At 40.8% G+C, this 25,156-nt stretch overlaps 1 protein-coding gene across 6 annotated transcripts; it reads left to right on the top strand.

The window, feature by feature from the left end:
- Positions 1-10,984: 10,984 nt before the first annotated feature.
- ZBTB8A (zinc finger and BTB domain containing 8A) lies at positions 10,985-25,125 on the top strand. 6 transcript variants are annotated; one of them, XM_072136567.1, is made up of 4 exons: positions 10,985-11,212; positions 14,587-15,513; positions 17,060-17,229; positions 24,428-25,125. In XM_072136567.1, exons 2-4 carry the CDS (start codon positions 14,592-14,594, stop codon positions 24,743-24,745), a joined length of 1,410 nt encoding a protein of 469 aa, XP_071992668.1. In that variant the 5' UTR covers positions 10,985-11,212; positions 14,587-14,591; the 3' UTR covers positions 24,746-25,125. The 6 variants fall into 6 exon arrangements, with proteins under 6 accessions (XP_071992668.1, XP_071992667.1, XP_071992666.1 ...); XM_072136566.1 differs by having other exon boundaries at positions 10,985-11,271; positions 14,582-15,513; XM_072136565.1 differs by having other exon boundaries at positions 10,987-11,212; positions 14,582-15,513.
- The last annotated feature ends 31 nt before the right edge of the window (positions 25,126-25,156 follow it).

The raw sequence follows: 25,156 nt of genomic DNA, 5'->3' as shown, positions 1-25,156 counted from the left end.
TTGGGCCACATCACCCGAGTGCCTCGCAACTACCCCGCCTGCTAATATATGCATTCAGTGAGGGGGGCAGGATATCAGGTAATTTACCAGTCTTATACCTCATCAGCCAGTCATTTCTGACTTTAAAATGGCAGCCGATGCAGGGTAGGTCTTCTTGTCTTGAGCGATCACCCTGCCAGAACCTTATGATAGTATTAATGAATATAAGATCAAGGTAGCCAGGGTGATTGTTCATGAATGAACAGATAAAATGACGTATTAAGATCAGTAATGTCTGGTTCATGAGGTTAGAGATGGGAGGCTTCAGTGATAGGATCCAAGAAAAACACGATACTGTCCAGGTTCGAGGCTAAAAAATTTTCCACTGTTCCATTGTGGAGGTGTTAAGGGGGTATTGAGAGGGCACATGTCCATGGAAAGGGGCGGCAAGCTTTGGTGTTACTGTTACTGAAAGGTTGCGTATGCAAGATAAGTACAAATCTAAAGAACCTAAGTTGAATTTGTATGCAAGTCAGAACAGGTATATTTTATAAATATATTGTATAAAAAGTTGTAGCTTTAAAGTTTTATTTGGTCCCAGTGACTATATTGGATTCTCAAATTATTATAAATTTTTTGCTGTAATGGAAACAAGGATTATCAATAAAACTTCATTACAGACAACTTACAGCTGATCATTGCAGTCTGGGACTTAAGAGAACCCATCAGGCAAATTAACCCCTTAAACTAAATATATTTTCATAAACTGCCATTAGAAAGCATTGCCTCTATCCCTTCATTGTCCCTCTTCATGCCTGTAACTTTAAGCAATGAGGTCCTAAAGCTGTATGCAAATGACCTGTGAAATGTCCAATGAGTCATTATCATATTCAAGCTGTCCAGCTTATTCATGAGTGGCAGTCACAGCCACACTCCCTAGTGCTTGACTGACAGCCTGTATAATGGTGTAATGGCTCCTCCATGTGCTTCCTGGTGCTGGCGGCCACACCCCGTGGAGCCTGTGTGTGTATGAGATACTCCTATACACATGACTGACGGCCTGTATAATGATGTGAGGTATAATGGTGTAATGTCTCCACCATGTGCTTCCTGCTGCTGGCGCCCCCTGTAGCCTGTGTGTGTGTGTGTATAGGAAAGATACAACCGCTCCAGGCAGCCATGTTATAGCAGAACATGTCAGGTACTTGTGTAGTTGATGTCTGTATCTCTTACATGTGTATTAAAAGGATGTAGCATGTCAGCAGATAAAGCACAGACACTAGCAATGCTTTACTACACATTACACACAGACATGATCAGGGGGAGGAGAAAGGAGGGGTAACGGGTGACATCACTGCCTCTGACCATGTGACCAGACTCATTTACATAATAAAGAAAAGATGATTTTACAATGATTAATGTATGAATTGACTAGATAAAAGCTGTGATGGATCCTTGTGAGTTGCTCCAACAGGTACTAGTGACAGAAATAGTCACAGAGACCTGATGACAGGTGTCCTTTAAGTAAAGCAGCCAGAGAGCTCCACCGCAGGTCACCGTAGATAGAGGCCCATGTGTAACTAGTGGTTGTCTGTAAGTCAGATGTCCTTAAAGGACATCTACCATAAAATTACCTGATGGTAGATGATTATTACTTACCTCCCCTTCCTGTCCCTGTGTGTATCAAGCTTTGTTTGTTTTAACTTTGGCCGCATTTCTGTAAAAAGTGAGTTTATTACATAGGCATATTAGCCTGTAGTGCTCAGAGCACCACCAGGCTCCTCTGTAATATAATTTATTCACGCCTTGGGGCGGTACCAAAGGAAGGTGACATCACACAGGAGGCGTAAATAATTTGCTGCCCGGAGCAGCAGACTTGCATCCCTGCAATCTGGCCTGCTTTTTATTAGCCACTTTTTCAGGTGATCGTGTAAAGATTAAAGAAGACAAGCGCTGGGATCAAGATGAAGAGCAGTATGTTTAGTCAGCTTATAGTTTGTCCAGCTTCTTTTCTATAAACCAGACACCACAGTATACATTATGTGACAGCTGTAAACGTAGCGTCACCTCAACTAAACTGATGGTAATAACCTAACAATAAATCTGCAATATTTAAAGATAAATATGTAAAGATTCTGTGCCTACAAAGGCTATGATCTATCCACAGGAATATCCCAAAAATGGGCACCTCCGTTATCAGTCAGTCCTGTAGAGAATGAACTGAATAGCAATCCACTTGTGTAACTGTCTGTACCATTCCCATGACAAAATAACTATGCCATATGCTTTTAAAAATAGAAGCTTTCAAAGTTGATTTTTCAACTCCTATGAGTTATCTTTCTTAACTTTTAAAGTTGTCGCCTTCTTTTGCCATGGCTGAATAAATTCTCACCAGTTTGCTCATTTTGGAGTGAGGAGCATGTGCAGCATATTTGCAGCAAGTTATTTACTTGAGAAGGAGAAACATGACACAGAAAATGTGATTTGATCAAGAAGGTAGGGACAGGCTATAAATCCACCCCTTGTTTTACATGTGTTTCTTAAAGTAAAATCTATATGACATATGGATGGTGTCATGAACACGCAGTCCTTTTAAATAAACATTCCTTAAATAAATTCCTTTTTGAGTAAATGTTTTACCAAATAAAGTAAATGTAATCTTAAGAGTAAGGCCCCCATGAACTTGACTGCATTGTGGGCCTTGATGTGGCTGCCATAGACGTGTATGGTCCCCCACCCCCTGGCTGCACCAGTTTTCTGTTGTACTTTGCATTCTGTCCAACAAGACAAACTGTGCACCTAAAGTAGCGTGTTAGTGCTTGGCCGACATATGGTATAAATGGTGCATGCTTTCCAAGCAGTGCAGGCGCCCCGTAATTGAAGACTGTGCGCCAGTATTCATTTATCTGGTGCACCCTGCACATTTGTGAGGAGAATGCACTTAGTGTCCTTTGCATCGCTCCTGATAAATCTGGGCCACAGTGTCTCACCGCACCATGGCCGAGCCGGATATTCGCCTTTTTCTATGGTGAGGAGCACTCACCCCCTCCTCCACCCGGCCATCTGCTCATCATGTGCTATGAACTCAAATAGTTTTCTGATGTGCACCAAGGGGGTCTATTTTAATTTGCTTATATCTGTATTTTTTGTAAAAGTCTTGATACTGTTGTGCTGGGCATGCCAGCTTGACAGAATTCCTTCTATACCAATGATTATTTGACCATAGGAAGTAAATTTTAATTTTTTCTCTTTTGTTTAAACTATGAATGTATATATATGACAGAAGCATTTTATACTGTGTCTTTTCATATTGACAGATTCTGCTACTTTTCTGTAGGGTCCGCTGTGTAAGAATGTGATGTGTTCAATATCTTTGTGAAGAGTAAAGGGGTTAACCATTATATGTATGTTTATTTGTAAATATTGGTTTACGTAAAGGGAGTATTTTTAATGCAACTCCAATGCATGTTAAGGTAGAAGTGTAATGTCATTAAAGATAACTGAATCCACTTTTATAAGTGACCGGACCAAATGTGATTTGTGGAGGTTATTCTTTTCTAAATGGTGAAGTGAGTGACATATCCTCTAAAGCTACTGTGCACCTCATGTTCTCATTAGAAATTGTAACTTACGGCTACAACTGATTATGCAAATACAGTACCTATTGGATACATATTATACTTAAGCACATGTTGGCAAATAAATCTATTCATTGCGGCTCTGTCTGTCAAGTTACCACAAATTCTACCACCTATGCAATATGCATTCTCTTGTTTCTTACTAGCTTTTTCCAAAGCAATGCATTTGTTTTTGATAAACCCTGATTAACCCATCATAATAAAGCAGCAATGATCCATTTAAATATGTTGGACATGAATAAAAAAGTTTTATACCAATACCCTAATAGGGTGACTCATATTGTACTTACTCTATAAAACTTTTTCCTTAAGTCAACTGCCGCTTTTGGGATTTCTTGTTCTTGTACAAGAAATAACTGGAAGTCCCAAATGCGGTTGACATTGGTTTATACGACTAGGGGACAATATGGGTGTCCCTATTACGGTATTGTTCTTACGCTAGGTAAACATTTCTTATTCATGACCAGTACCTCTAAACTACAGAAATGCACGATTTGTGAGCATCAAAGACACATTTATAATTAAGCACAGTTCAAAATTTTCAGAAGTCAAAGGTAAAATGTCCAATATAATAAGTCCACATGGAGATGCTGTCGAAGAGGACCAAACATTGACATGGTGACTGTAAAAGATGGGTTAATCCAGTTCATAGCGGATATGGAGTAAGACTCAACATTACCCATCTTATTAAACATGTGATCAGGAGAGCGCATGCAGTTTCTAACTTGTCATCCATAAGGCATCCATTATGCAACAAGAAAAAAATATCGTGGCACTGGAAAAAATTTTTTTTTATTGTATAAACATTTAAAACTGCATATATGGCAGTCTACCTATGTTTCACATACTTAATTCTTGTACATCTTTTTTCTATAAAGAAGAGAAAATTATGTGAAGCAATGTCAACAGTGTTGTAATGTCATTTTGTCCTAGTAGAAACTCGCAGTTATGTCATTAAAACTCCTCAGAATGATACATTATATTATTGGTACTGACATTTTACATCTTTGACCCCACATTTAAAGGGAACCTGTTGGGCGCATCTAGCCCTCCTACTTCATTTTCTGTAGTGTGTTGCTCTGCACGATGATATTGAATTCAGTAGCTTCTGTTCATTATAAAATGAACCCTCCTCCTCTCTGCATTGTAATCCTGTGAATGGAGTCAGCCGGGTGTTCTAGAGCTGATTTGAGTCCGGCTCCAACACCCCTTTCCTTCTCATCCCCCTGCAAATATCATTCCTATCTATTTCTGTGCTGCAGTTTTACAAACACAAGGTGTGCAGGTGGTTATTTACAAGAATATAACAGAGGAAGACTCAAGACAGCTTAGGAACACCTGGTTGACTCCCTTCCCAGGAATACAATGCAGACTTGGGGGCTTAATTTTATAATTCAATGGAGCCGCTGACTTACCATATATACTCAAGCAGAGACCCCTAATTTTAACACAACTCATGCCCCCCCTAATATATAGCCAGCAGCCCCTGTCCCCCAGTATATGTCCACCAGCCCCTGTCCCCCAGTATATAGCCTGTAGCCCCTTCACCCCTAGTATTTAGCTAGCTGCCCTGTATATAGACTGTAAGGAAAAAAAACAAAATATGTAATCATCTTAACCCCCCACTCCAGCAGGTCCTCTTCTATCCAACAATGTTTCAGCTTTGGCTCTGTGTCCCCACCATGACATCAGCCGCTTGCTAACATCATAGTCAAGCAGCTGACGTCATGACAGGAGCGACGGAACGCATGGAGACAAGAAGCCGGAGCATCAATGGAAAGAAGAGGACCTGCTGGGGGGTGGGGGGGATTGGAAGGTGTGTACACTTTTTTTTTAATAGACTGGAGTATAAGCTGAGACAATTTTTTATGCTGATAAACTTTGCTTATACTTGAGCATATGCATATACCATATTTAATTATTATCATGCAGAGAAACTCACTACAGTAAATGAGGTAGGACCTTCGGTTTAGGGGGCAAGATGTGCCTGACAGGTTCCCTTTAAAGAAACCTTTGATTAACAACATGTTGCAGAAGTTTCTTTGTCACAAAATAATCTTGGGGGTAACATGGTTTTGCCCTGTTTGGCTACATATATACAGTCACTTCTCATAACTTCATTTAAAACTGGATCCTGTTTCAATCTAGTATTTTTGTATATTGGCAACATATTGTATTATACTTCACTGAATTGCATCAATGTCTCATGCTTATTTACTTTAAAATGCATAGCCCCACTGAAAAGACTATCCCTTTCCATACTGTAAATACTCCTTTTCCATCTCTGTTTAATAGCAGTGCATTGCTCATCTAAGGTAAATCTGCTAGAGTAAATGAAAATGGAATCGCACTTATGGTGTGCAATGTGTGGCAATGAATGGTGATGATAGGATATAATTCCTGTCAAAAGTTTGCAATAGTTGACAATTAACAATGTACTCCTTTGCACACATTTATAAAATATGCCTCTATTGATAGTTGTTCAAATGTAAATTTGAAATGTAAGCCATTATCATTGATGTATCATGTGACATACAAAACAGGCAATGGAGCAGATTTATCAAGCTGTCTGAAAGTCAAAATATTTCTAGTTGCCGATGGCAACCAATCACAGCAACCCTTTAAAATATTCATGAGCACTGGTAAAATGAAAGCTGAGATGTGATTGGTTGCCATGGACAACTAGAAATATTCCGACTTTCAGACAGCTTGATAAATCTGCCCCAATGTGTTAACTTTTACAATGTGCAATACATTTCTTATGTGCTCTTCCTACCAAACAAAATGGTAAGTGATGGTGAAAATTTAGAGCCCATCATTGCTGCTCATAATTTGCCAAAAATATTCACAATTAAACATAAGCATAGTACAGGGAATTTAACATGCCTCGTTTCCTGGTGGACATGGCGTGAAAAAAAGCCCCATTGCTGCCATTTCGGAGAGCATACAGTATTTACTATAGTCTCCGGCAGCAAATATATCTGAAATTTTTGCCAGGTCAAATCCGGTGGACAGTTAATTCAAACAGCAGAGCATACTTCTGGATGGGGTAAACATCATGGTAATGGTAATTGGCAAATTAGGATTAAATATACTTTATTTACTAAAATGGTGTACTGCAAATAATACTAGATGATGAATGCACATATATTACACATATATTTATTCAGTTTATTCTAGTTTCCTTCTATGTTTATCTATTGGGTAGAAGCCAATCTTCCTAATTTTAAAGGAAACTGTTTACAACCCTTCCCTTTATATGGGAATTATTGCTATCTACCTCCCACCATTTTTGTACTTCTGTACTTGTTCTTGTCAGTTTCTTTTCCCCCTTGATACAAAAGTTACTCCTTTGGACATCCTCCCACTTAAGTCTTTTATTTCCACTAATTCCTTTGTATATTTTTCCTACTTCTCTTTACCCTTGTGGCCTTTCACTTGTATATACATTTTGAGGTGCTTTCTTTGCGCCAATACATGTTTTTGTTTGTTAAAATTAAATAATAAGAAATAAGTTTATTTGTACAACAAAAAAAATTACACCTTACACAACTCTGTGCTAAAGTATTAAAAAGATACAGGTGTCAGAATATGATATTGGCTAAGATTTTACTTTTAAAAATATATTAAGACATAACAAATTTAAATTTAGTTGTAAAAAAGAAACATGGCAAAGAAAATGGCACAAATGCAATTTCAGTTATTTCTACTTATTTTTCCAGCTTCCCAATATACAAGCGGTCCCCTACTTTACAGTACTTTAGCCCTAGTTATGTTCTTATGACAATCCAACATTTTTAACATCCAACTGTTGCAGAGACCAAAAGAATTTGGCTGGAGTTACAATAAAATATACAATTCTAACTTGCATTCAAATTCAACTTAAGAACAAACCTAGAGAAACTATGTTGTATGTAACCCGGGGACTGCCTGTATTGCACAGAATATTAAATAGGTTACCATACAGCTGGCCCTAATCTTTTGTATAAAAATAAGACAGGGCTCAGGTTCTCCTTCTTTCTTTTTTCACACCTGAACTCAATGTCTAACCTTGCCCATCAAACTTTCTCTCTGTGTTACCGCTTTTACCTCCATCACATTCCATTCCCCTAATCCCATATCCTGACAGGGCTTTAGTGTTTTGTTTTCCTATTGTCTCCACAAAATTTTCCAAATAGTGTCACTCCTGACCCATGACTGGTGACTGGGATTATACAAGACTGAAGATCAGTGTTGGATTATTTTTGACTGAAAAAAATGTGCCATATGAATATACATACTTAGGCTACATGCACACTGCCGTGGCCCGCCGCACTGTAGCACGGTGGGCACACGGCAGCGCGCGGGGAGAGGAGGAGGTGAGCGCAGCTCACCCCGCCCCTCTCCATAGGAACGTATGGGCCACGGCGCCGTAATACGGGGAAAGATGGGACATGTCCACGTATGATGCCGTGAGCCCATAGAAGTGTATGGGGGATGTACACTCACCGGCCACTTTATTAGGTACACCATGCTAGTAACGGGTTGGACCCCCTTTGCCTTCAGAACTGCCTCAATTCTTCGTGGCATAGATTCAACAAGGTGCTGGAAGCATTCCTCAGAGATTTTGGGGCCCAAAGAGTGCCAAGAAAATATTCCCCACACCATGACACTACCACCACCAGCCTGAACCGTTGATACAAGGCAGGATGGATCCATGCTTTCATGTTGTTGACACCAAATTCTGACCCTACCATCCGAATGTCGCAGACCAGACAACGTTTCTCCAATCTTCTACTGTCCAATTTCGATGAGCTTGTTCAAATTGTAGCCTCAGTTTCCTGTTCTTAGCTGAAAGGAGTGGCACCCGGTGTGGTCTTCTGCTGCTGTAGCCCATCTGCCTCAAAGTTCGACGTACTGTGCGTTCAGAGATGCTCTTCTGCCTACCTTGGTTGTAACGGGTGGCAATTTGAGTCACTGTTGCCTTTCTATCAGCTCGAACCAGTCTGCCCATTCTCCTCTGACCTCTGGCATCAACAAGGCATTTCCGCCTACAGAGCTGCCGCTCACTGGATGTTTTTTCTTTTTCGGACCATTCTCTGTAAACCCTAGAGATGGTTGTGCGTGAGAATCCCAGTAGATCAGCAGTTTCTGAAATACTCAGACCAGCCCTTCTGGCACCAACAACCATGCCACGTTCAAAGGCACTCAAATCACCTTTCTTCCCCATACTGATGCTCGGTTTGAACTGCAGGAGATTGTCTTGACCATGTCTACATGCCTAAATGCACTGAGTTGCCGCCATATGATTGGCTGATTAGAAATTAAGTGTTAACGAGCAGTTGGACAGGTGTACCTAATAAAGTGGCCGGTGAGTGTATATACGTCCCCCATACATGTGTGTGAATGCAGCCTTAAAGGAAATCAACCACTCAAAAAACACAAAAATACCTCCGTTCCTCTTCATTTTGATCCCGGCGCTGTCCGTTGCAAGTCTTGACACGCTGGAATCACCTAAAAAAAACGTATAATCCGCCGCATGGGCTAATTATGCACACCCTCGCCATCTTCCATGGGAGAGCAAGGTGAATTCATGACACTAATGGTGCGGGAGTGTGCATATTTAGCAACTCGGGACATTGGATATCTTGTCCCCGCGCTAAGGGCTGCTAGTTATAAGTTTCTTTTTTAGATGATCCTGGTATGTCAAGCTTAGCGAAGACAATTCAAGTTTGTTTTTTGAGTGGTTGCTACTGCAATTAACATGAGTTTTCCTTATTTCCTTAAACTCTATGATCAACTTGGGTTAACACTTATGTCTGTTTATGGACGAAGAATATTTTGGGTAGGACATGGTGACATTTTTATCAATTGGGAAAAATGCCTGCATATCTACACTGCATTCATTGAAGCTGCTGTGTAACCCTGCACTGGTGAAGCCAAGTCATCCAAAGTCCATCTATTATGTAGACATTCCTTTTAAGTAGTGAAAAGCTCCATCTAGTGTCGTCAGCGCATTATGGCCTCATTCATGATTGAATATCAAAAAAAGTCATACACAATGGAATATCAATCCTGAATTTGAGTAAAAGAAAAAGCTTGAAAACTGTATCAGTATTTGATGTGCCCCAGGTTATTATTGCCGCATACAAATAGTATTTCCTTTCCTTCCATCCCATCTATTACGCTGTACAGGCAGTCCCCTACTTAAGAACACCCGACTTACAGACGACCCCTAGTTACAAACGGACCCCTGGAATTTGGTAATTTACTATACTCTAGTCCTAGGCTACAATAAACAGCTGTAACAGTTATAAATGATGTCTGCAATTAAGCTTTAGTGTTAATCCTGGTTCTTATGACAACCCAACATTTTTAAAATTCAATTGTCACAGAGACCCAAAAAATTTTGGCTGAGTTGACAATTATAAAGTATACAGTTCCGACTTACATACAAATTCAACTTAAGAACAAACCTATAGATCCTACCTTGTACGTAAGGGTACATTCACACACGGTATGCCCGCCGTGCGGGCATAACGCCATGTGCTGGAGAGGAGGAGGAGGTGGCCCCTCCTCCCTCCATAGGAAATAGCGGCACACGGCCGCCGAAAGATAGAGCATGCTCTATCTTTTTGCGGTGTGCGGCCCGGATCGGTGCCACACACATAGCCGTGCCGCTATTGCCGTCTATGGGGAAGTACATGCGACCGCAAATTTGCGGCCGATTGTACGGCCCCATAGACGGCAGTGTGAATGAGCCCTAACCCGGGGACTGCCTGTACTGCACTTTACTATGACTAAGCCATTGCTGCCCCCCCACTGTAGGATTCATATATATGAACTTTTGTTGCTAATCCCCCCCCCCCTAATATTGGTGAAATAGTTGATATTTTCTGCACCATACATGCATTCCCACATAGCAACATCTGCATCTTGCACATGATATGAAGAGATTCTGTAAATCTCTGTAAACCTATTTATCAATGGATACAGGATTAAAAGACAACTATTATATTACTGTTGAACATGTAAATTAAACCGGTGGTATTGTAGTGCTGTGTAGATTGGCTACCTGACACACAAAGGCACAGTAATGGTCTGGTGCTGGAGAACCTACTGATGTTAGACAATCACAGCAAGGTGTGTTCAAGGCTTAGAGAAGACGTGTGAGCAGATTTGATGATACTACAACTTGTGGAGTAGGACCAGGGTGTAGCAGTGGCCTATTGTCACATGATACAGGTGGCACATACAGCATGTGGGCATGTTATAGTGTATGGACCAGGTAGTGTAATGGATGTGCCATGTACCATCCTGGGGCTGTCACCCATTACAGCAGAAAACGTTCCGTTTCTCCTGTGACAGCACGGCTCTGTATTACTACAACACTCGGGTCACCACACGTTCATCTCTCACATACATGCCACTCCTCCGGGTGTCTTGCACACCCCCCTTAGGCGCGGCCCCTTTAAGACAGTCTCAGCCCTCGGGCGTCGTCACGTGACGGGTCTTTGTCCGAACATTCGGGCGGCGGAAACAGCACCGGAGAAATCAAAAGCGGGTGAGAGGAAAACCAGAAGCGACAGAACACCCGAAAGGGGGTGGTGTCTTCGGTATGTATATCAGCGTGCAGACGGAATACCGCAACCAAGAGAACGGTGCACAGACTCAGGTGACCCGGGTGCGGGCGGGGGTGTGAACGTCACCAAATTTCACAATGTGATTATCGCAGCTGCAAGGGGACATTGGGAACAAGCTGGTGCGCAAAGACCGGAGATGTACATAGATGACTTGGCTATTCGGGTCACTGAACGTTTACTATGCACCGGCTCATGGAAGAAGGGTGACAAACGACGACAGCCATGGCATATAAGCGAGGGTGGGTAATATTTGCAAAAATATTCCGGCACCGAATCTCCCGGTAAGGGTGTGGCGTATGACAGACAGAACCGGCTACCAATTACGTTTCTACGGTGCTAAACAGCCCGCCTCTGGTTGAATGACAGATAGCGGGCCAAATCGCTAAGCAGGCCCTTAGTCCCGCCTTTACCGGCGTAGGAACCATCTAATAGGAGCTGCAGTTAAATGGATGGTGTTGCTTGGATTGATAGGTTCCTCGACCAATCAGGGATGCGTTTCGGAAGAGTCTTATTTTGCGTGTGTGACAGCAAGTGTGAACTGTCATGGGTGGTTATTGGAGGAAAAAAAATGACTGGAGCTAGAATTCCACCTCACTGCCTGTTCACTGTGATTTTTATCTATCTAGTGCTATAACCTCATACAGAGCCTTTCATTTATGGGAATTAGTGACAATATAGTGTTATCCATATTCTCTTCACATGCAGTGACAAATAAATTGGAAAATGACTTGCAGCACATGAACACAGTTGGATTTCAAGTATCTACCATAGAGCCAAGGGTGGGAGTCCTAGCATCATAGTGATTGATAATGTAAGGGAGTCCCCCCTCCCCCCCCCCCCCCCCCCCCCCACTGAGAGTTCTTTGCATCCTAAGTGCTATCCTAAGCACTGTGGTCGGGCCCGTGCACAAAGCGACCATAGTCGGGGGGGCACATGAACGTTGTTTCTGGCTTGTGGTTGCCGTGTTTTACCACGGTTCTGTGTATGAGCCATCTGCCCAAGCTGCAAATTATGGAGCAGTACCTATTTCTAGTGTTATCAGAGCTTACACACTGATGACACCACAGGTCCGTTTTTTGCCGTCCATTATTACACACAACTGACTTATGATGGGGTCTATTGTTTTAATGGCAGTAGCAGAACTACATACTATAGTATCCTTTCCATCGAAAGTTACAATGGAGCCAAACGATAAGATGTAAAAAGGGTTTGAGCGATTCATCTAGTGACATAGCCACTTTAATATCCAGTTGACAAATATTAAAGGGAACCTGTCACCAGGGACCTCATTTTCACTGAAGACAGGTTGCAAAAGCCCATTACAGCTGCATTGCAAATCTGCCTTTCTGCTTTCTCTAAGCATTTGTATTACAATATAATTGTGTTTTATAACTTGGCTTGCATTGTGGCAGAATACTCTGTGTAGTCATAGGGGTTGGGCTTTGGTTTGGATGCATTTAAAAAAAACAAGTGACTAGCCTGAGCTGCTCACTCCTCAGTTCTCAGCCCCCACCTTTGTGCTCCTATACAAGCTCCTCCCTCCTGCTTCTTCACCAAGGTCACAGCCTGGTGTGCTGACATCAGTGGGGGAGGGAGCCAAACCCCCAGGACTAGACAGAGGTAATAATATGTAATTATGTATCTTATAAATGTATAGTAATTATAATGTAACTATGTAGAGAAGGCAGAAAGGCATATGCAATGCAGGTGTAATGGGATTCTGCAACCGATCTTTAGTGAAAATGATGTCCCTGGTGACCGGTTCCCTTTAATATTTGTATGGAAGCCTTCAGAGTTTCCAAACTCATGGAAAAGTAAGGGTAGGTTATATCTGAAACGGTTATTCATATTTTGTGATGACAAATATCTACGATAGGCAAGAAACCAAAATGGTATAGCGGGTACCTAGCATAGGTACAGCTATTGTATGTATGTATGTATGTATATATATATATATATATATATATATATATATATATATATATATATATATATATACCACTAGAAAGAACCAAACAACGTTGTTTGCTGAACACTAGTTTGTATTAAAATAGTATATTTCATTTATAGAAAAGACTCCTTGAAAACCATTTAAAAATGTACCATTTACAATTTCTGACATGTGCCTCTAGTAATATATTCAGTAGTAATCTTTAAGACACTACATAAACTCGTCTATTATTTTAAACTGGATCTCTAGTCTGCATTTGAAGCAAGTGAATCTATAATGCTAATTCATTCACTACCATCATTCACCATGAATGAGTTCATGTAGTGTGTGCAGTGGACCAACCTCACTCCATGTACCATATGTGAGGGGCAGAGAATATAACGCCATCTTTAAGCTGGTCGGTTTGCAGCCCCAGGTGTTTCAATGGCAATGGTTTCCACGGTCCCATGTGTGAGCAGACTGCCCAAGCACAAAATTTTGGAGCAAGTCCTATTCCTGCCCTTGCCAGTCAGGCAAGCCCTTTTTACTGTCTTTGGGTGTTTGTTTTTTTTATTAAATTTTCTATTCAGTATTATGTGGGCTGCCATCTTGCCTCTGCTCTATAGCACTTAATGGTATGCTTTACAGACTATGGCATAGATAGCAATTGTCTGAAGTCAACTCATTAAGGTCTATGGTGAGTTCTCCAGAAATGATCTGTGCAAATATATGTAAGGTTTACAATTCGTTTAGTACCTTCATTGTATCCCACTGTAAGGAGGGAGGTATCAACATCGGCAGCCAGTCCATGGCTTTGTAGACCGCTTCTTCTGAGCATGTATGTGTGAGAATTGCGGTCATTGTGAACAGGAGGATGGGCCGTGACTGAAAAAGTGACATGCCCATTGTGAGAAGCGGCATGGGAAGGTTGTATGTGAACATGGGCAGATTTTTTTTTTAATTTGAACTAGATGCATGGCGGAGTGGTTTCCCGAGGGGGGGGGGGGAGACACTGTTCCTCAATAACCACTTCCAGGGTACAAGGGACTAGAAGCTGTAGGCACCAAAGTAAACTTTAAACTAACTTTTTCCTGAAATACCCAGTTTTACTATAAATTACCTAAAAAAAACCCATACAATTCTCTATATGGGACATGGGGGAGCCAGAAAAGGGGTCCTGGTGACAGTTTCCCGTAAAGCTTACGATCCAGAGTGAGAATTGCAGGACTATAGTATATAACATTAAATATAGATACTATAAATACATATAGAAAATGTAAAAAAAAATGTCAGTAAAGATTACAGAAAAAAAATATTTAACTTAAAATTTTTTCCGTTTGGCATTCATTCATGAAGTCCTACTTTACACAATGGTTTATTTTTAACTAACCAGCCTTTCCTCTGCTCCACAGTGCAGTGAGGATGGATTTCTCCTCTCATCATATTCGACTTCTGCAGCAGTTGGATGAACAGAGAAAGAAAGACCTATTTTGTGACTGCCACATCACAGTAGAAGGACAGACGTTCAAGGCTCATAGGAACGTCCTGTTTGCCAGCAGCGGGTACTTCAAAATGCTGTTGTCCCAAAGTTGCAAGGACGCCAGTAAACCTGCAACCGCCACCTTTGATGTTTTCTCTGCTGACACATTCACCGCCATCCTAGATTTTGTGTATTCTGGCAAATTACCCTTGTCTGGGCAGAATGTCATTGAAGTTATGTCTGCAGCTAGTTATTTGCAAATGACTGATGTCATCACTGTATGCAAGATGTTTATTAAATCCTCCCTAGACATCAATGAAAAGGATAAGGATGGCTTCTTCAGTTTGTCTGACAAAGATAATGGCACTAATGGCACTGGACTGTATGCAGCTGGGTGGAGAACTGAAACCAGCCCAACACACACTCATGAAACAGCAGAACATAGTGGATTTATTGCTGGGTACAATTACCCCCCACCTATCACCCCACGGTTACAGCGCCCTTTCTTAAAACATTCCCGTAAACCAGAGCATATTCGTAAACACCGTAGACGGTTAATGCCCGAGGCTCTGAACACTTCTTGTGTTACATCCGTACCATTAGGCGATCTTGTCGGTGGTCCAGCAGAGTGTATAATCCATGACGAAGAAAGTACAATGCAAGATGACGAACCACAATCACATGAAGATCTGGTATGCCCAAAGCCTGAAGAAGACGAAGAAGGTGATACTGCACAAAGCTGGCCAGACTCACCACAGCACGTAGATTCTGGAGACCAGGACATGGCTCCACGTATCTCCAAGGCTGATGAGCTGTACAAAGCAATGCCTACCATTTTGGGTGTTATGTCTGGTTGGAGTGAAGGTAAGTATTTAGTTTTTAAACAGGTTTTCAACATCTCTGCTTGCAGTGAATATGAACATCTATTGTTTTTTATTCAAATACTAACAACCTTTACCTGCTCACATAGATTTCTGATTGCAACAAGCTCCTCCATATATTTTGTGCTTTTGAATATATCCGGTGCAAGCAGTCCCCGGGTTACGTACAAGGTTGTTTAGATTTGTACTTAAGTTTAATTTGTATGCAAGTCGAACTGGTCTATTCTATAAGTTTAACTCGAGACAAAAAAAATTTTGGTCCCTCTAAAAATTGGATATTCAAAATTTTGTGCTGTCACGTGACCAAGGATTATCAATAAAACTTCATTACAGTAACCTTAGAACTTATCATTGAAGCCTAAAGTAGAGCATCCAGAGAGCTTCACTAGAGGTTACAGTGGGCAGAGAGGTCTATCTGTAAGTAGGGGGGGGAGGGGGGTGCCTGAACCTGTCTAAAATATTCCGCTTTCAAGCTCTCTTATTTACAAACAACCCAAATTCTAATATCTCAAATGCTTTCCTGTCATTCCACAGCCTGTGCTAGCAGTGCTTTTTCAACGTCAATGTTGTGGCACTAAAGAAAAAAGTTTTAGCAGAAACCTCTGAGGCAACTAAGAGCCTTTTCACCATCACTCTGGATGCTTGTATGTGACGCCCCAAACCCAAATTACATGAACTGAAATCAGCATATTAGTCATTGCCAGACACTAGTCCACTAAAAACAAAAGGATCAATTTGTTGAAATATTATTGTCCCTGGCAACCCCTCATACACAATAGATTGTTGGCTGGTACTTCAATTGAAAGCATGGCTATGGTAGCTTCATTCGTGATAGTTTTTAAATCCTGTTTCTTACAGTTCTTCCATCAGTCAAATTCTTAAAACAACATTTTGTGCTGTTTTATCATGAGTGTCAGTCATGGCGGTCTAGTGATGGGCATACCGCACCAGCCCGCTTCTCAGCTGAGGACAACACATAGATTTACATTACTAGATGTGTGAGGAGCATTTCAATCCATATTGGGTTTGCTGTAATAAATGTACATGCTCCCCCTAGTGGCAGTTGGTGGCAGGCAGAAATGAGAATACATTTTTAACCACATAACAAGAAGTAAGTTGGAGTACAATGAAATTTGTTATGTGGATATTTTTTTTTTTCTCTTTTTTTAAATCTCTATTTTCTCCTATGGTACGGGTGCCAAACTGGCACTCGGAGCCCTCTCTGTTGAGTTCTCCAGACAGATAGACTCCAGATCTCCTCCTGCAGTATGTTGTAGCCTTGGATGTGAGGAGAAAGAGGGTGTGGACAGATCTAGATTTTTTTGGAGCTCCTGCTCTGTCTTCCACAATTCTCCCCATTCAGGGAACCTAGAGGGAAGCTACATTGATGCACTGAATTTCTCAACTTTCTACTGTATTGGTGTGCAGTGTTTCCAGAGTTTCTTCAATCTAGACAAAATTGAATATATAGAACTGCTAAATTATGTCTAGATGTAATTTGTTATACATAACTTTTTTTTTATTTCTAGATGATCTGAGCCCAGTGAGGTTCAAGTGCCCATTTTGTACCCACACTGTCAAGCGCAAGGCTGATCTTAAGCGCCATCTTCGATGTCACACTGGAGAGAGGCCATATCCCTGTGAGGCTTGTGGGAAAAGGTTCACACGTTTGGAGCATCTCCGCAACCATTTTCAAACTGTATGTAATAACTATTGTTGCCGTTCGACTAATATTGTCTCTCCACTTAAAAGAAAATCTACCATCAAAATCAAGCATGATAAACCAGGAACACTTTCTCAAAGATTTGAGGACTGTGACTATGGTAATCTTCTTATACTTCTAAAACTTTTAAAATTATGCTAATGAGCCTGAAGCACTCTAGGAGGTGTTACCTGAGACCCTGAATGCTGTAGCTTCAAAGGTTACAATGAGATAGGAGCACTCCGCCCTCCCACTATGTGCCGAAACTTTATCTGCTAGGGAAAGTGGGAGACAGTGTAACTTCTTGTGAAGCTAGAGGAGTTTGGTAACGCTTTCGCAGAGGCCTTTGGACTACTTCGTATAATGTTAAAAGTAAATTTTAGAAGGAAGGAGGCCAAGGATAACACATGTAAGAAGATTACCATAGTGCCCAGATCTACGAGTAAGTATCCCTGGTTTATCATGCCTGATTTGGATGGTAGACTGTACAGGTTTCCAACAAATTTTTAGTCTGCAGAAGTCTGCAACTACTGGTACATATTTCTCCATATCATACCCACATAATAATCCAGAGTACTATAGATTTGGTGTCAGATTGGTCCCCAGTGAACCCTGACACCCCTGTCTCCTCAGCGCTAGGACTTCACGTCTGTCTCCATCCTCTGGACACAGATTGAGTTGAATAAGATGGTGCAGAGATCTATCAAGTCTTTCCATCATCACAGTTTCCCTGCTGCAGCTGTGTCTAGAGGTTGGCAGGAACGATGTGACGATGTCATCACGTCTGCCGGCATCAATGCAGCCGCAGAGAAAGAGAGGAGGAGGAGAGCTGCCAGGGACCAAGGAGGGTGAGTATATGTGGTTTATTATTTTTTTAATTAAATTGAAACCAAGAAAGAGGAGGAGAGGAGCACAAAAGATGACGGAAGATGACAGGCCACAATATTGGAGACTGGGTTTAGTGTGGTATAATTTGAAGGGGAGATGAGGAGCCACAAGATGATGGGCGGGGAGGTGGCTCACAGGATGAGGAGGAGATGAGGGGGCTACAAAATGGAGGGGGTATAGGATGACGCATTATGAGAGTGAGATGGCAGGAGCCACAATAGGAGTCTGAGGTGACAAGGGTGACCACAATGTGAGGGTGAGGTGACAAGGGCGACCACAATAAAAAGGGCTTCTGGCAGAGGCAAGCATTTACCTCTAAACATATCAATGTTCAGGGAGGTAATACTCCATTTGCACTTGAAATGCATTTTAAAACGCAATTCAATAGCATCTTGTGAACATGACTCTGGGCTGCATTCACATTATGTATATGCATCCAAACAAATTGGGAACACAATGGGAAAATTTTCCTACGAACATAATGGGAACTGATATGCGGCCATTGATGTCAATGGCAGCTGGTCCAGGCGCGGAGAAATATAGGATGTCCTAGATTTTTCTCTGTTACGTCACCAGCTTTGCACTGCTCTATCCCATGGCAGAAAAGTGTGCCCTCCCGGCTCACGTTCCTGTGCATGTACCCCAAGTACAGGTAATATTTACATGTAACATTAGGTGGGCCCTAGAAATCCCTTTAAAATTCTGAATAGTTGCATACAAAGCTTTATTTGTGATCAGGAACCATTTACACAGGCACAATGTAAGTGGCTTCAACTCTAGGAAGAGCAACAAATGTAAGTACAGGTCTGTGTACACAAGAAAGGGGATGTTAAAGGGAACCTGTCACCAGGGACCTCATTTTCACTAAAGACAGATTGTAAAAGCCCATGACACCTGCAGTGCAAGAATGCCTCTCTGCCTTGCATTTGCATTACAATATAATTATGTGTTGTAACTTACCTTGCATCCTGACAAAATCCTGGTGTAATCACAGGGGCCAGGCTTAGGTTTGGATGCATTTCAAAAAACATGTGACATGTATGAGTTGCAGGCTGCCTCCATCTCTGTGCTTCTGTACAACTTGTCCCTCCCCCACTGATACCAGGCTGTGACCTCTGAGAAGGAGCAGGAGGTGGAGCTAAACAGGAGCACAAAGGTGGGGGCCAAGCTCTGAGGAGGAAGTAACACAGACAAGGCACATGTTGTTTTTTGAAATACATCCAAAACAAAGCCCAGCCCCTGGGACTACCCCAGGATTTTGTCAGGGAGCAAGGTAAGTTATAAAACACAATTATAATGTATTGCAAATGCCTAGAAAAGGCAGAAAGGCGGATTTGCACTGCAGGTGTAATAAGCTTCTGCAACCTGTCTTTAGTGAAAATGAGGTTTCTGATGACAAGTTCCCTTTAAAGTTTTTATTTTTTCATTATGCTTTACAACCATCTTACAATATAGGGGCAGATGATAAATGAGCCGTAAACAAAGGACCACATATCCATTGTTTGCAGCCTGTGAAATGCAGGCGTTTGTGCTCATGAGGGATTACAGGGAAATTCCAGGAATCAGCATAATTCATAGTCAAATACGGTAGGTCCTTTAAATATAAACTAATATGTTATTAGTTATTTAACCCCTTTATGAACTGGCACTTTTTTGTTTTTTCATTTCCATTTTTCACTCCCCACCATCAAAAATCTATAACTTTTTTACTTTACCATGTAAAGAGCTGTTTGGTGGCTTGTTTTCTGTGTAACAAATTGAACTTCATAGTGAAGGTATTTAAAATTCCGTGCCATATACTAGAAAGCGATTTTGTATAGGTTTTAGAATGTTTGGTTTTTTTTACATTTACAAAAATGAAAACCTCATGTACAATTTTTTTTTTAATTTAATTTTGCCATCTTCTGACCCTAATAATTTTGTAGTACGGAGCTGTGGGAGGTGTCATGTTTTGCGACTTTTTGATGACATTTTCAATGCTTCTATTTTGGGACAGCCTTTTGATCACTTTTTATTGAATTTTTTTTATTTTTCGAAATGGCAAAAAAGTGGCATTTCCGACTTCAGGCGCCAGTTTCTGCTACAGGGTTAAACGCATTGAAAAACCTTTATTATATTGTTTATGATTTTTTTTACTGTTCATTTTTATTTATATGATTTATAGGGATTTCAATTTTCATTTTTTTTTTTTAATATATATATATATATTTTTTTACCTTTTTTAATTTTTACTATTTTTCAGACCCCCTAGGGCAGTGGTGTCGAACCTATGGCACGGGTGCCAGAGGTGGCACTCAGAGCTCTTTCTGTGGGCACTCAGGCCATCACCAGAGGACAGAGTTCACCAAATAGGACCAAATCCACCAAATCTTCCTGCAGTCCCAGGCAACTTATGTGATGCGGCTCTCAGCACTATTTTAAAGCGACACTTCATTGGATGTTTGGAACTGCAGGAAAAGTGAGAGGGATTTGACAGAACTGCATTATCTTTGGAGGTCATCCTGCTGGACCCACTATTCTTCCTCTACAGAGAGACCCTCTTTCTTTCAACTGTATTGGTGGCCTTAGGGAGCCCATACAATTGAAAGATGTGGAAGAACACATAGTAATAAGTTACTGCTTAAAATGCCATGTTGGCACTTCACGGTAAATAAGTGGATTTTGGTTGTGGTTTGGGCACTCAGTCTCTAAAAGGTTCGCCATCACTGCCATAGGGTACTTTAACCCTAGGTTGTCTGATTGATCCCATCATATAATGCCATGCTATGGTATGGCAGTAAATGGGGATTGCACATTGTAATGAATAGGTTAAAACTAGACCGTCTTTGGAATACCCAAGGCTGTCATGGCAACCCGCTCCCCAATAACGTCACGGGTAGTGACAATCTTTACCAAGCGTGGGCACCACCATCTTTTTGAAGCTGCCGGCAGCGATGGATGGGTTAACACCCACGATCGTTGTGGGCACTGATCCTGTTTGTTACCGGTAAGTGTTTATGCAATATGCAGGAAATACTTACCGGCTATGAAGAGGGTTCAGCCCATGAGACCTCTGCAAGAACCAGAAACCGACCTGCAGGTGTTGTGGCGAGACATAATCTCAGTGAGGTAATGTACAGTGATGGCAGTTACACACATCATTACTATGGTAACAGAGCAGGACAGGCTGTTACATCATCACTGGGAGCAGAGCATAAGAGGGAGGAGGAGTTACTGAGAACTAAGGAAATTGCAGTCGTAGATGGTAGCCTTCTTGGAGATAACTCTGAGAATTCTGAGAATCACAAAATCAAACTATTTAAGCTTTGTTTTGTTAACAATACCATTGAGTTCTGTTGTATTCATTTATTTATATCATTATGGGTTTTTGTGTAAAATGTTCATATTACCAGAATAACCCGTTAAACAAAATAAAGTTAGATTTATCAGTTGCCAAACCTATGGTACTGACCCCTTTTCACATAAAGTTGTGTACTACTTCTAAAAGTGTCATAAAGCATTTTTTTTTGCACAAATTACAACAAAAGTCGGAAAGATTAATAAATCTGCCCCATAGTTTTCTTTTTATTGGCCCGTAACAACCAGGCCATTATGTCCTCCACCTTTCCCCCTAAAATTCTGCCATCATAAGTATATTAAAGGGATTTTTCAACGAACAAAAGTTAGGCCTTGGTGATCAGTGATGAGACCCCCACAGAACACGAAAACAAGGGGTCCAATGGGGTCCCACATACCTCCATCGGACCTCTCCTTTGCTCCGGCAGGCTAATGGAGCAAACGGCTGCGCATGACCGTTCTGCACCATTAATCTCTATGGAGCTGATGGCAATTGCCCCGCCATAGGAATAGGACAAAAACCACTACCAAATTTATCAAGACCAAATTGGCCAAAAAAAGAACATCTTCTGACAAATGCAAAAAAAAAAAAAATATTATTAGACAAACAAAAAAAAAAACCTAAATACGACATACATAGACTCACTTGGCGAATTCAGATAAAACAAAATGGAATTAAACATGGACAACCAAGTCAAAGAAAGATTGTAATGATAAGTTCCCCACAATGTGGCTTTCATATAGCCAATTCAAAGAGAGATGTGAAACTAATGTGTTTCCAAAAACCTTTTTAATGTTAACTATTTCATTCATTAAAAAAATTGCTTTTGCGCATTTCAGGAAATGTTAAAAATATAATTAATTATGGTCCATTAGAAGGCTGCGTACTGTCTATGCACACAAGGCAGAGCATATAGGAAAGTTGGAATCGAACCAACCTTATTGTTTAACACCTTCAGAACTGCCATATGGTTTTATACATCCCATTTTAGTCATGCTAAAAGTGGATATCTCCGGTTATGTTAAGCATCACAGAATACTTATATTAAAGATGAAACTCTACTGTTTAATATGACAGCAGAATTTTGTTTCTAGTTGCAAGGGTTCAAGAGATCTAGGCGTTTGAAGTGTGCTCCCCTCCAGCCGGTCAGCTGAAGGCAGAATGTAGAAGGAGCTGCAGGAAACACTTTCACTTTTCATTATTGCAGAAGTACACGCACCCTCTACATCTGTAGCTGAACCCGGGAAAGGGTGATGGAATTATGATGTACATATTAATAACATATTATGGTAAAAGTTACAACTTCTTAAAAAAAAAACTTTAAGCTGAAAAATGACAAAAGAAACATTTATTTGATTATTGCCAAATTTTATACAGAAAAAAATATGTAATTAAATAAACTCAAATTAATGTAATGAAAAAAAAAAGTAGTTCCAGCGCTATTTGGGAGCCAGCCCCATCTACCCTACATCCGGTGATATTTTTTCATTTATCTTTCAAGTGTCTGGTATATGTATATTGCGCAGTATTTATATTACTACATTGCTTATTGTATATACCTCACAGAATTACACTGGTCACCTAGATTTGATAGGGTAGATGGGATAGCAAACCTATAGCCCAATATTTTGGCTTGTATTAGATTCCAGGGTTGCCTATAGCAACAAGCATTCATTTTTGTTGTGTATTATCTTCTTGCTGCTATATCAGAGACCCAGCACCAGATGGTGCTTTGTAAGTGATTTTAAATTGTTTTTGGCATACACGTTTGGTCTATATTTATGTGAACTCAAATAAAGATTTTCAATTTTTTCACTTCCATCGTGTATAGTATTAGTACCTTTAACACGTCCCTTTTTCTTGGTGTACATATTTTGAATCTCTTGACGTGTGGTACGCCTATTGGCCTCAATTCATTTTGTTACTAGTTCCAGCGCTATTGTCATTTGAAGAATCGCATAGTAGAATGTCATAGGTGGACTTTCAGGCACCTATGACCATTGGTTGCAAAGCGGTTAAGTTGAAGGACGTTAGAGTTTTCCGTGAATTCTAGGAAATCAAGTGGGTGCTGGGTCAAAGGAAACCTAAAACTGTGTACTTGCAATTTATCATCCCACCAGTACTTCCAGTCTTTAGCACCTTCACCTTGAAGTGCCACTTGAAGCCAATATGTGGCCACCCAGGACCACGTATATAACTTCCTCTTTCTTCACAAGTATTTCTGGAAAAACTTGAGCAGGACCTGTGATGACATCATGATAGGGAGGAGCCAGTCATGATTTGTTAGTTATTGATCTTTAGCCACCAAATAAGCACAGTGCAATGTAGATTCTCCTTTGTTTTATACTGGTTCTCTAATCAAAGGTCCTTTACAATGTAATCTTAATGTATTCTAAGCCTTGTCATACAAATGGTGGCCATCATTGGTATATAACATTCATTCATTCATTCAAGAGTAATTTAAACGAAATCTACCATCAAAATCCGGCATGATAATCCAGGGACACTTACTCATAGATCCATGTCCTCCTTCCTTCTGAAATCAACTTTTAAAATTATCCGATGAGCCAGAAGGGCTCCCAGGGGTGTTACCAGAAGCTGCAGCTTCACAGGTATTACACTGTGCAAGGAGCACTTCCCCTTCTCACTGTGTGACATTATAGCAGGAAGAGAGGGAGGGGGGAGTCAAGGGATCAGGGGTAGATAGTGTAACAGCTTGTGAAGCTACAGCATTGAGGGGCTCTGGTTACACCCCCTCAAAGCCCTTCTGAATCATTAGAATAATTTTGAAAGTTGATTTTAGAAGAAGGGCGGTCACAGTGCTTGGAACTATATGAAAGTGTCCCTGGTTTATCATGATGGACTTTGATGGTAAATTTAAATCAATTTTTTAAAAAAGTCACTCTTTCAGTGACACAATCCCTTTGTAAAGTCTACAATAACTCAGTTCTTTCTGTGTTCTCTATCTAGATCCATGAAGCTGGTAAGCTCATCTGCAGACGTTGCAAATTACCGGTCACAGAGGTCACAGGACGAGTAATTCAAGATGGCACAAGAAGATACCGGTTATGTCATCCATGTCTATCAGAAGCAGGTTTAGATAATGTCAACTTTGATTTTGGGGAGGACCAGCCTCTAGTGCTTCCACCAGAAAATGAACGGGAGCAGAGGTGGAACTTCAAGGACGATACTAAAGAGGAAAATAGTAGAGATCGCCCAGAGTCAGAACTTGTTATCCAAGAAGTAGAGGATAGTGATGAAGAAGACTCAAAACCCCAAATAAAGTGAATTTTTAACAGGAGAAAATAAAATGGACTCAGAGGTTCCGATAATGTCCTCCTCCACAGAACGGTTTGTGATGTTCACAGCTATTTAGTGTTGTAATTTTATCTATGTCCATGGTTATTTTTATTGCGTTAGTGTAACTTTGCACCATTCATTTTAGTAGCAGCTGTACAATATCTTGCAGAATGACAGCATCCCTATGGCTGGATCAGTGTTACAGTTTGGTGGTAATGGCCAGTACATTTCTTTTCATATAATTATCTGGTTGTAAACTTCCTCAGAAACCACACCCGACACTATGTGAAATATTCCTCTGTATGTTCAATGATATGATAAATATTTCTGAACGTTTCACTGTAATGAAGGATTATAATTTTTACAAACCCTTGTCGTGTTATTTCATTAAAGCACATA

This window comes from Engystomops pustulosus, chromosome 2, assembly GCF_040894005.1.
Source record: "Engystomops pustulosus chromosome 2, aEngPut4.maternal, whole genome shotgun sequence".
In the NCBI taxonomy this organism is placed as follows: domain Eukaryota; kingdom Metazoa; phylum Chordata; class Amphibia; order Anura; family Leptodactylidae; genus Engystomops; species Engystomops pustulosus.
This window is presented reverse-complemented; position numbering and strand designations above follow the sequence as displayed.